The 12689-nt window shown below is 37.7% G+C and overlaps 1 protein-coding gene across 1 annotated transcript in view; it reads left to right on the forward strand.

Annotated features, from left to right (window-relative positions):
- PLCZ1 (phospholipase C zeta 1) overlaps positions 1–12689 on the forward strand; it is a 48392-nt gene that overhangs the window by 8311 nt on the left and 27392 nt on the right. The window contains exons 2-3 of the mRNA XM_012813509.2: positions 5214–5445; positions 10004–10205. Coding sequence (XP_012668963.1) covers positions 5391–5445; positions 10004–10205 — 257 coding nt within the window. The 5' untranslated portion in view covers positions 5214–5390. The remainder of the gene's footprint in view (positions 1–5213; positions 5446–10003; positions 10206–12689) is intronic.

Consider the following 12689-nt stretch of genomic DNA (forward strand, 5'->3'; position numbering starts at 1 on the left):
TCTCACTGGAGTTAGATGATATCTCAGAGTAGTTTTGATTTGCATTTCTCTGATGATTAAGGATGGTGAGCATTTTTTCATATATCTGTAGGCTGTACCCCGTTCTTCTTTGGAGAAATTTCTCTTCAAGTCCCTTGCCCATCCTGAGATGGGATCACTCGTCTTCTTCTTCAGACACGTTATCTTAACAGACGTCCAAGGGCGTTATTATTAACTTATTTTTATTTACACGTAAGGATGTGAAGGATAAGAATGGTGGAGCAATTTGTTCATGTTTCACATCGCAGTAAGAACTCATGCTGGAATCTGTCTGACTCCAAAATTCTTTTTTTATTTTTTAAAACTTAATTTGTATTAAAACATAAGTGTATACATTTATGGGGTACAACGTGATGATTTGATACACAATGTGGAATGTTTGAATTATTACTGTGCTTGCTTTAACACCTTACGTGCCTCTATCTCTTCCCTTCAACCAACTGCCTACTGGCTGACCCTGTTTGGACGCCCCAGAGATACTTCAAATTTAATATGTTTAAAATGAAACTTATCTTTCCCTCCAAAACAGTCTGTCCTCCTCTATTTCTTTTCTTGGTGACAGCAACACCATTCTCTCAGTTATCCAAGACAGAAATTGGAGCAATTCCCAGACTCCTTCTCTTACCTCATTTCCATGTCAACTTTTAAATCTTCTGGGTCTATAATCTTGCTACACTAAGTCAATTGCTCCAGAACTACTTTCTACTTAAAGTGTGGCTCTCAGGCCAGCATGTTTGGGACCCTCAGGAGCCTGTTAGAAATGCAAACCCAGGCATACTGATGCTGGCTGCATTTCAAGTCCCTGGCTGACTCATGCATACATCAAAGTTGGAAAAGCCCTACAGACTGGTTTCTTGGTCTATAATCCCAACCTCTACCTTCTGTAGAGCTGCCAAAGCTATCTTCTAAAAGAATAATCTATGTGATTTCTCCCCTTAAAACTTGTCAGTAACTCCTCGTTGTTTCTGAGTGAAGTCCAAGTCCCTCAGCCTGGCTTACAGGGACCCCCAGGACCAGCTGCACCTCCAGCCTCGCCACTTACCAAAGCTTCATGAGCTTACACTCTTCTCTTTCCTACCTCTGTGCATCCATTTACTCTGGTCACAACAGCTAGATGAACCAGAGTCCTCCTCATTTTCAGGCAAACACATTCCTTCTCATCTTTGAAGATCCAGCTCTATGATTGCTTTTTCTATAAAGACTCCCTTTTGACCATCCAGAAAGAATTGTCGAACTTTATTGTGTCTCCTGTCCACAGAGTTGAAATGGTGGCACAGCTAACACTTTCATGCCTGGTCTCCTTTTTTCGATGCTTCCAGAGGTTACTGACAACCTGTCCCCTTGGCATCCTTATTACCCAGTGTCGTATCTGACTCCTAGATTCAGTTAGGAAGAAAGGGCAGAAGGAAAGGGAGAAGACAGAGTGGCCAGACAGTTTAAACTGGCACCATAGCATTTCCTGCAAGAAATTCTGAATGCTTTACTTTTAGCATATAATTTCAGAGAGGATGCATTTAAAAGGCTATCTCTACCTCTTATGGTAAAGGTAAATTCTATGTTTTGATAAATTCCCTTTTTCACGACATCATTTATTTTAAACGACATTTCATATTTTTACTAGCAAGCTGAGCGATGAAAAATGGAAACAGCATGAAAAGCCTTATTCTATTTTCTGAGAGCATGCTATCAGAGTGACGACCAGTGGAGTTATTTTATTATTTTACTTTATCCTCATTTAACCATTCATGTAAACATATCATCATTACGATGCTGGGGTAGGTTCAGGACTGGGTATTAGGAATAAAAGGAATAATAAACTATTTGCCTACATGGGGTTCCTGGTCTTAAACTATAAAAGTGTATTTCTACATTATACATAGACATTGAATGAGTTGTTTGTAAGGCTTTGCCAAGAATAACTCCCTTAACAAATGTTTAAAAGAGGAGAAAGTGGATTTATTACTCTTACTTTATGTTGCACTTTTATGTGATTTAAGTGTGTAAAATGTTAAAAGTGATAGTGATAATGTACCCTGAGGCGGGGCCTGAGATTTTGAATATTTTCTGTAATTTGTGCTTTTAAATCTGTTTTCCTATTCTCCCTAAGACTAGGGTGATATTTAATTCCTTTATCTAATTATTACTTAAATGCACATGTGTCATCATAGTCATGAAATTGTTTGGGTGACAGACCATGTTCCAAAGCCCTCAGTCAAACCCTCTTTTAGAGAATAGAAGCAATAAAGAACAAACTTTCTGTCTGAGGCAATTCTAGAAGAAATATGGAAAAAACAGTTTCATTCTTGGGTTAATAAACCCTGTGAGATAAGAAGGTGCAGAGACTTATTGTAAGAACCCAGAGAACAGGCATCTTACACAGCCCAGGGGGGAGACACACAGGGACATAGAACCTTTCTAACTTCTAGGGGAGGTGACACTTTTTTTAAGGATTAGTGGAAATTAGTAAATCAAAAAGGAACATAAGTGCATTCCAGACAGAAAGAACAGCCTGCACCACCGCAAGAAGATGCCCTGGCATCAGAGCACCTGAAGTATGGGGCCACAGGAGAGAAGGGATAAGAGCAGGGACCATCAGTGACCGCTTCGATGCTACGCAATATAGTTGGGAGCTTGTCTTGAAGACAAGGAAGTCTTGGGTTGAGGGAGTTGAAATATTCAGATTTGCATTTTACAGAATTTATTTCTGCTTATACTGTTAGTCTGTGTAATGGTGAATTCACTTTCTCTCTTCCCATTGCTCTTCTGTGTGCGTTTGGACTTAGTTCACATCCTGGTCTACCTACCTGTCAGACCGGGGACAATTTACATAACATTTCAGAACTTCAGTTTCCTCCCCTAGGAAATTCTAATACATTGGTACTCTAAGTGTCAGCTGCTACCACCTGTCTCCAGGCTCAGACTGGCATCTTTATTGCACTTCTTCTAGTCCCCCCAGATTATGCCTCTGTCCCCCAGGCCTTATTTTTCTTCTTCTTCATTAATTACTCCTTGTTGTTTTCCCTTTTCTTTTCTCTTCCTCCTAATATTAAATCTTACGGTCTTCAGTGGTAAAACTCTCATTATCTTGTGTGGTTTTTATTTTTGGGTAATTTGATTAATTTTGACCCCCAATTCTTCTTTGATTTTGATCAGTCATAGCAATTATTGTGATTTGTGGAATTTCATCTGGATTTGAAGTCTCCAGTTCTTTTTATTATCATGTGACGACTTTGATGTTTTAGGAAAACACAAGACAAAACAAATTATCAGAGGACATTTCAGATGACTGAGCTTGTACCCTGCTAGAAAGTAATAAAACTTTCATTACTCAGTGGATAATATATATTTTATTTTATGCTGCTATTCAGGAGGACCATCATTTTTTATTTATATGACTTGATGTAAGACAAATTTTCAGGAATTACAGGCATATTTTGATTTCTATTGACTTGCTTGAGATCGTATGACAAATTAGGACTGGGATGGGGCTGTAATAAAATTATTTTAATTCTGTAACATCCACTTCCATGAACTTCGAAATCTAGAATTTAAAAGTGGTAAGTTAAATTATGTTACTAAGATAATTGAAATATGCATGAATTGCTCTAAGATTACATATTTTTTAAGGTGTTATCATTATTTAATGAGCTCTGGAGACCCCAATCTGATTTGACAACCTCAGATCCCAGATTTTCTCCCGAGCTAATCTCCCTCCCATTTCCACTTGTCACTTTATTCTAGCCCAGTTCTTCCATTTGCTCCATCCGTGCGGTTTAGTTGTCCTCTTTAAACTGGTGCTCTTTGTATTTGGTTCCCAGCTCAGACTGCTGCTTGTTCTCTTCATATCAATGCCTCCGGCAGCCACCGCTGAACTTTTCCTAATGATAAGAGGAGGTCATTTCTAGCATGTTTGTAATATCCTACGTGTCCCATGATAGTGTATACTGGATAGACAAAATTGTCACAAGGTGAAACACTTGGCTGGTTGATGTGAGGGAAGCAGACACAGAGAATATACAATACGTGGCCATCTAGAACAACCACTAATTGTCTAACTTCAATCTTCAGAGCAGCCTGATGACATAGGGGGTCCTACTATCCCCATTCTCGGATGAACAATGTAAAGCTCAAAATGCTTAGTGTAAATGTCCAAAGTCTGTCTACAAATCCCGTCAGCTCTCCACCACGATGCAATTCTGCTTCAAAATGTTTCTTGTATTCAAGCTATTTGAAATATAACAGGATTTAAGATGTAAGGGAAAAAAAAGTCTCTTTTTTAGAAAATTAAATCTACTAAGCTAATCTTGGTATTCCCCCATTCTTTTGTTTGTTAGTGACACCGTATTCTACTAGTTTTCCCGACTCTTCCCTACCCCAGGGACTCGTGAATTCTCTCCCTCACACGTCCCAGATTTGATGTGTGGAAGCCTTCTGACATCGTCCTCGTTACACTGATGTCTGTCCATCAGCGCCCATCTCCACCTCCCACCTGAACCGCATCTTCTCTGCTTCTTACCTGCAGCTCTCCATTTCTAAGCTGCTACCTCTGCTCATCATTTTCCTATTCGGAACCTCCCAGAAGTTCTGTGACTTTTAATAACTGGATGCAGACTACTTTCTTGTCTTTTATCTCATAAAAATTTCAAATGTGAACTTTCCATGACAGCCACGTGAATGCCCTCTTCCTTATGGTTTGTGTATGTCCCAAATCCTTCAAAGATTATTAAGGCTTTGCTTCTTCAAGGTATTACATAACCAGTACAGCTTCTGCAGCTCACAGTGATCTTGAATGTCTTGATTCACTCCGACATATGTGGTCCAGGCTACACTTTGGTGGTATGAGATTACTCATGGCCTGGCGTGGTTTTAAGAAGGTATTGAAATAGAGTGGAATACCCAAATGAAATGTGAAATTGAGAGACAATCTGGAATCCTCATCTTCTCCCATACCTCTCTTCCCCCGTCTTACTGGGTTTTAAGAGGTAATGACCCATTAACAATCTTCCAACATTGGTGGCCCTTCGTGCAGTTACTCATGTTTTACTGATAATAAGAATTCAATATAAGTTTCATCTCCTTTCAAATATAAATTGTGCACTCTCTCTATCCTAACATTCACTTTGTATACTTTTTATACTAATAATGTGAGCCCACCAGTCATTTTTTTTTAGTAGGATAATGATAGGCTGAAACAAGGAAGAATCACCATAGACGAATTCAGAGCAATTTACCGAACTATTGCGCACAGAGAAGAAATTGTTGAGATCTTCAACGCCTATTCTGAAAACCGGAAAATTCTCTTGGAAAGTAATCTGGTTCAATTTCTGACACAAGAACAGTACATAATTGAGATGAGTAAAACGATTGCTACTGAGATCATTCAGAAATATGAGCCCATTGAAGAAGGTATGTTTGCATTTCAAAGTTTTATCAGCGTATGTATAGGCAAAGCATTTTTATAACTAATTTCCAGTTACCAAATTTTTGGATGGGTCAAATTTCTTCTGGAAAATATATTTTATAGAACATGTATGTGCCTCGTAGAAAGCTACACTGTGGAACCATGGCATTCTCTCCTTCCACTTTGTTCAGCTCCTTCCTTTCTTTTGACTATTTCCATGTATCTCTCGAGAGTTCAGAGATGAGTTTAGTTGTGAAAGGAAGGCAAGGATTCTGTCCCCTGTACCCTATAAGAAGAGAGTATGATAATCTCATGAATAAGATAAAAACACATTTATAGGCAGTCTTCCATTTTTAAGCATTTTATTGTTGGGAATATATATGGAAATTAATGGGAAAAAATACTGAGGAAGATAAACTTACAAAATCACTACTTTCTGTTTATAAATATAACTGTCTATAATTGTCTACAATATTTCACCAAATGTTTAAACTATTTTGCTTTTCCTCCATTTTTGAACACAAAGTCATTTGGTTTAAAACAAATGACCACACAGGCTAAGGGTCTGTCATGTAATTTATGATCTTTGTCTCATCTTTCAAGGGTCAACACCTTTCAAAGTTTAAAATTATGCTTATTGTAAAAGAAAATAAAGACATAGTTTAAAAGAATATTCAGATAAGGGAACAAAAATCATTGTTAACCCCATGGAAATTACTGATAGAGTAGCTGAAAATATTCATCTAGCAAGGGAGGTATGGAAGCCCAAGCTCTACCTTTGAGAGTTGGTTTGGGGTATCAGTGTTTAACATATCATAATATAGGTTCTGACAAAACCAAACTCTTCCTTCATTGAATCACACATTCATAATTTTTTTTTTTTTTTTTGAGACAGAGTCTCATTCTGTTACCCTGGGTAGAATGCCACTGCTTCATAGCTCACAGCAAGCCAAAGTCTTAGGCTCAAGTGATCTTCCTGCTTTAGACTCCTGAAGGGCTGGGAGTATAGGCACCTGCCACCATGCCCAGCTAATTTTTCTATTTTTAGTAGAGAAGGGGGTAATACTCTTGCTCAGCCTGGTTTTGAGTTCCTGAGCTCAAGCAATCCATCCACCTCAGCCTCCTAAAATGCTAGGATTACAGGTGTGAGCCACCTTGCCTTTATTAAAATACTTAGGTGTAGCAACCAACTATGGCTCTAGGTGCTCCAGATATGGTGGAGAATAAGGCAACTAGACCTTGTATTCCCCATCAGGATCAGAGGAAAATTGACAGTAAATAATTAAGCATATTAGAGGATAATTTCAGAGAGCATTAAGTGCTATAGAAAAAAGCTGGGAAGGAGAGAGAATCATTGACACCAGAGGTCTAGTTCAGTGTGGGTCTTTAGCAGAATTCTCTCTAAGGGTGTGACCTTTGAGCTGAGACTTAACTGAAGAGAAAGAACAAGTCATGTGACAAAATGGGAGAAATGTCTAAGGTCCCGGGAAGAGAAGCATTGGACATGAGCTGGAGAATTCAAAGAACAGAAGGACAGCAGTTTGCTTAGCACTTGGAGAATGAGGAGATGGGTTTGGAGAGATAGCAAGAGATCTAATTGTATAGGGTCTTCTAAGCCATAATTTAGATTTTGGCTTCATACAGTGCCAGCCAAAGCTTTTGGAGTGTTTTTAAGCAATTGATAGTATGACTCGGTGCAGTGGCATAACAGTTTGGTCTGAGTACCATCAAACTTTTGTTAAGTTTGCATCAAGATAAAGAGTGCGCATGAGGATGCTAAGTGACTATATCATGAAGCATACCTGACAGGTTCAGCTGACTCTTTTTTAATAGCTAGACTTTATCAGACTTTATATAAGGAAGGAGTGAATTGATTCACACTTTGTCTTAAGCTCTTTATGTCATTGCCGACTGAAAACAACTAGTTTACAGATGAGTACTTTGAATAGCACAGATCTAGTGAGTATTACAAAAAAAAAAAGTTATTTTGGCCCTGTTAAGATTTCAGGTGGTCAGTTAAAAGATACAATGGGATATTGGGATAGTGGCAGTGATCACATCCTAGAATTGTGCTTGCATTTTTTTTTTTTTTTTTTTTTTGAGACAGAGTCTCACTATGTCACCCTTGGTAGAGTGCTATGGCATCACAGCCTACAGCAACTCTTGGGCTTAAGCAATTCTTTTGCCTCAGCCTCACAAGTAGCTGGGACTACAGGTGCCCGCCACAGTACCCAGCTACTTTTTTGTTGTAGTTGTCATTGTTGTTTAGCAGGCCTGGACCAGGTTCAAACCTGCTAGCCCCAGTGTATGTGGCTGGCTCCCTAACCACTGAGATATGGGCGCCGAGCCTGTGCTTGCATTTTAACTACAATAATTATACAGTTCATCCATTTCATCTTTCAAACCTTTACCTGCCTCACCTGCCTCAGATACTCTCATACACAGCCAAGACCTTGCATTTCATTTACTGATTATTGATCATGTTAGAGTCTTAGTAAGGCCAATTTGAATGATGGTCATACAGTTCTTCAATCTCATCCCTCATGGGTTATGTGACATATGCCAAATGAAGTTTTTTATAATCTATGTGATTAATCCTCATTTCAAACTAGTAGTTTTTATTTTTTATTTTTTGAGACAGAGCCTTAAGCTATCCCCCTGAGTAGAGTGCTGTGGCATCGCAGCTCACAGCAACCTCCAACTCCTGGGCTCAAGCGAGTCTTTTCCCTCAGCCTCCCAAGTAGCTGGGACCACAGGCGCCCTCCACAACACCTGGCTATTTTTGTTTTTGGTGGGCCCAGGCTGGATTCGAATCCGCCACTTTAGGTGTATGTGGCTGGCGCCTTAGCCACTTGAGCCTCAGGCGCTGAGCCCAAACTAGTAATTTTTAAGGGCACAAAATAAGTTTGTCTTCTATTCTTTTACCAAAGATAATTACTCAGTTATTCAGTAGTTCAAAAGGGCTAAGCCAGTCAACATTAATTCCACAAGGAATAAGTGTATACAAATCATTACTGTTACAATAAATGATTCTTTTGCTCAATACCCTCCCATCTTCCTAAATGTACTTGGCTTTGAAATATAGAGTTTACATGTAAACATTTTTTTTTTTTTTTTGAGACAGAGCCTCAAGCTGTCCCCTGGGTAGAGTGCCATGGCTTTACTGCTCACAGCAACCTCCAACTCCTGGGCTCAAGCGAGTCTCCTGCCTCAGCCTCCCAAGTAGCTGGGACCACAGGCGCCCGCCACAACGCCCGGCTATTTTTTGGTTGCAGCCATCATTGTTGTTTGGCGGGTCCGGGCTGGATTCGAACCCGCCACCTTGGGTGTATGTGGCTGGCACCTTAGCCACTTGAGCCACAGGCGCTGAGCCACATGTAAACATTTTTATTTATTTTCTTCTACCTTTCTTTTTTTCAAAACTCAAATGCTGGCTTTTTCACTATATGGTATCATAAACATTTACTTAAATCACTATGTATTTTTTATGGTACATTATTCTCAATGGCTGCTTACAATTATATTTTGAGCTTTGATTTGATATTAAAGTAGAAATATTCCTCTCCTATTTTTCTTTTTGCTTTTATAAATAATGGTAGGGTAAGCACACTTGCATATTGGTCTTTGAGTCTCTACTTGTATAGGATAAATTCCTGGAAATAAAATTCTTTGCTGAAAATCACATTCTAGCCTAAAATGAGCATTCAGGTCAGCTTTTCTTTATAACCAAATGAACTATCAACAGCAACTAACATGTATAGAGCTAATGAATAGTAGGGGTAGGATATTATTATAATGAGTAAAAACATTCAGAAATAAGTTACTAAAGATCATATTCTATTCTTAGGCATGCACTGAACAGAATGGATACATATTTTCCCTAGAAGACATGTACTGATGTACTGGTTGTTTATGACAGCACTACTTATAATATCCCCATTGCTCATAATGAATAGATGGATAAATAAGTTGTGGCATATTTATACAATGGAATAGTATATAGCAAAGGGAGTGAACAATGTATAACTATATGCAACTCTAGGAATACATCTTGGAAATATATTTTGAGTAAGAAAAATCAAGAACAAAAAATACATACGGTATAAGTCCATTTGGTATAAGTCCATTCATAAAAAGCACAAAACCAGGGCAAACTTATCTATGCTTTTAGAAGGCAGACCAGTGAATGCACTTGGCCAGGATGAGTGATTGTAAAGTTAGTAGGAGGCACTGATGTTTTGTCTTTGGTCTGTGTGCTGGTTATATAGAGTTTATTGAACTATAATATATGTACTATTCTTATAGGTCTTTTTCAATATATATTCAAAAAGAGACAATTAATTAATTAATTAGTGCATTTTTTACTTGCATGTTGATATGGAAAAACTGAGGGTATTCACTAGAAAAATTTGTTTTCAAAGAAAAATTAACAGTAGTCTTAATATTAATCCTAGATGGATATTTTAGAAAGATGTTCTACTACTAAATAAGTTGACAAGTAAGATATAATTTTTTATCTTGCTAATAGTATTTCTGCATCCTTTTAACTTTTTTGTTTTACAGTTAGGAAAGCACGCCAGATGTCATTAGAAGGTTTTACAAGATACATGGGTTCACCTGAATGTCTACTATTTAAACCGGAATGTAAAAAAGTTTATCAAGATATGACTCATCCATTAAATGATTATTTTATTTCAACTTCACATAACACATATTTGGTATCTGACCAATTAGTGGGACCAAGTGACCTCTGGGGATATGTGAGGTATTTATTTTGATTTTTAAACCTATTACCTTTTAAAACACTTGGAAGCTCCTGTTAATGTCTACATCAGTAAAACTCGGGCTATGTGTGTTCCTCAAATTCACAGAGAAGAATTTTTATTTGTACATATTTTGGAGATCTGACATTTGGGTGAAATGGCAACATAATTTATTACATGTGTTAGCATCACATATTTCCCATCTAATCCTACTTGCTGACCTCCTGTCCATGGTTGTGGCCCCCCCTGAATGACTTGGATATTTCTTAATACAGAAGACTTTTATTTAGCTAATCAGAAATCTTAGATTTTAATAAATATGGTTAAAATTAAATCCCAGACATTAAAACCAACACATAGATATAGTAAATTGTGAAATTTGGCACTTAGAGGTAATGATTTTTATGGATTTATATATTAAACAATTTATATAGATTAAAGTAATCCATGTTGCATCTCCAATTTTACATCTTATAATGTATCACTGGCATTCAGTTTGTTGGTCAGCTGAGATATAGTTGTGAACAAGATTTTTCAAAGCTGCATACAAGTGGACAGGTGATATCCACATAGCTAAATACTTTCAGGGACTGATGAGTCATATGGAGAAGATTAACTAGGGTATAACATAATGAAAAGTAACTTTGGGGTTGAGGGTGTTACTTAAAGTAAAGTGGTCAGGAAAGGCTTCTCAAAAGGTAAGATAGTTGTGTTCTGAGTGATGATAGACAGGAAGCCTTAGAAAGCTCCAGTAGCAATGCCATGTAAAACAGAAGACGTGGTATGTGTTTGGCATCTTCTATATAAGAAAGCCAAGGTAGCTGGAAACAAGTAAACATTGAATGAAGGGAGAAGAGTTTGAGAAGGTAGACGGGGTCAATTTATGAGGATCTTCTAGATCATAGGAAGGAGAAAATAAAAACAAATTTATTTTAAAATTTATTTAAAATAAATTTTATTCCGGATGTACTGGTGAGCTACTGGAGGGATTTTCTTTAAGATAGTATCAGAAAATGTTTTACTTTTTACTGTGGAGAGAAGAATGATGGAGCAAGAGTGGAGGTAGAAGTTGATTTGGAAAGATGTTGTAGCCAACCGAGGGATGGTGGTTAGATTATGAACTCATAAGGCAGCAGCTGAGCTGATAAGTGGTTGAGTTACAGATACCTCTTGACTTAAGATAGCATTACATTCTCAATAAACTCATTGTAGTTTGAAAATATCACAAGTCAAAAATTTAATGGTACACCTAACTTATCAAACATTATTGCTTAGCCTAGTCTACCGTAACATGCTCAGAATAGCCAACAATTGGGTAAAATCCTAACAACCTACTTCCTCAGGTCCTTTTCATCTTTCATCAGTATTATTGCCAAGGGAACATAATATTTCTTTCTTTTTCCTTCTAAATTTGGCACCGGGACTTAATGTCATAATTGCTCTATTTTTTCTTAGCTACTTTCCTACCTAAATACTTAGCACTGGGACTATCCTCCATTCATTAGGTTGTCATGACTTCTGGTAAGGTTTCTCAAACTCCTCACATTTTGAGTCAGAAAATTATTTGTTTGAGAGAACGAGTTGTCCGGGGCAATGCACAATCTTTAGCAGCCTTCACGGCCTCTATTCGTCAAGTGCCAGTTATAAATTCCCATCCCAAGTTGTGGCAACCCCAAATTTCTCTGGACATTAAAATTGTCCCAGATGAGAACCAGTGGTCTAGAGGCAGTAGGCTGATTTGATATACTTCTTGGAAAACAAATGTTAACTTGGTTTTCTATTGGAAAAATATTTCTATGTATGGCAAATAAGCTTCTTTAATCATTTTCCTAATATGTGAGTACCAATTCTAAGATCCTAGTTTCAAGTCTTTTGATTCAGTTCTGTCTCTTCCAAGATAGTATTTTAGGAGGTAATGTCTGTCTGCCTTCCACTTTTCTTCTTACATCTTTATAGTTCTCCTTTTCTCTGTTGCAAACACAGTGTTTATTACTAGCTAACTGTATGTCAAACATTTTATACAAGACTGAAACTTTAGTCCCTACTCTTGCAGAACTTGGAGCATGAGGAATAGACAGAAATCGTGGGATTCAGAGTCCACAGGACTAACTACTTCACCACGTTGGTGGTGCTGGCACTGTGGTTGGGACATGTTAGTTACATGTTAGGCTATGCTTGTAGAAAATAGGAAAAAAGATGTAATTGGCTCAGTATAACTATGTATGTATTTCTATGAAAGAAAAAATCATCTCGTTGCTATGTACATTTGCATGAATCAATAAAATAACTTCAATAAATAAATCAATAAGTTTTAGCGAATTCTTGGTATTTTGTGGCAACCCCCCCCCCCACTACTTCATGATGGCATTTAATGACCTGTTGTTTTGTGCTGGGTAGGAAGGTTTTGAGACATCTCTATTTGTGTACATTCATTATTAACAAGTCAGTGAAAAATCTGAATTCAATCAGCCTCAATTGACACAGTG

Source organism: Otolemur garnettii, unplaced genomic scaffold (assembly GCF_000181295.1).
Source record: "Otolemur garnettii isolate 467f Iridium unplaced genomic scaffold, OtoGar3 scaffold00271, whole genome shotgun sequence".
Classification (NCBI taxonomy): domain Eukaryota; kingdom Metazoa; phylum Chordata; class Mammalia; order Primates; family Galagidae; genus Otolemur; species Otolemur garnettii.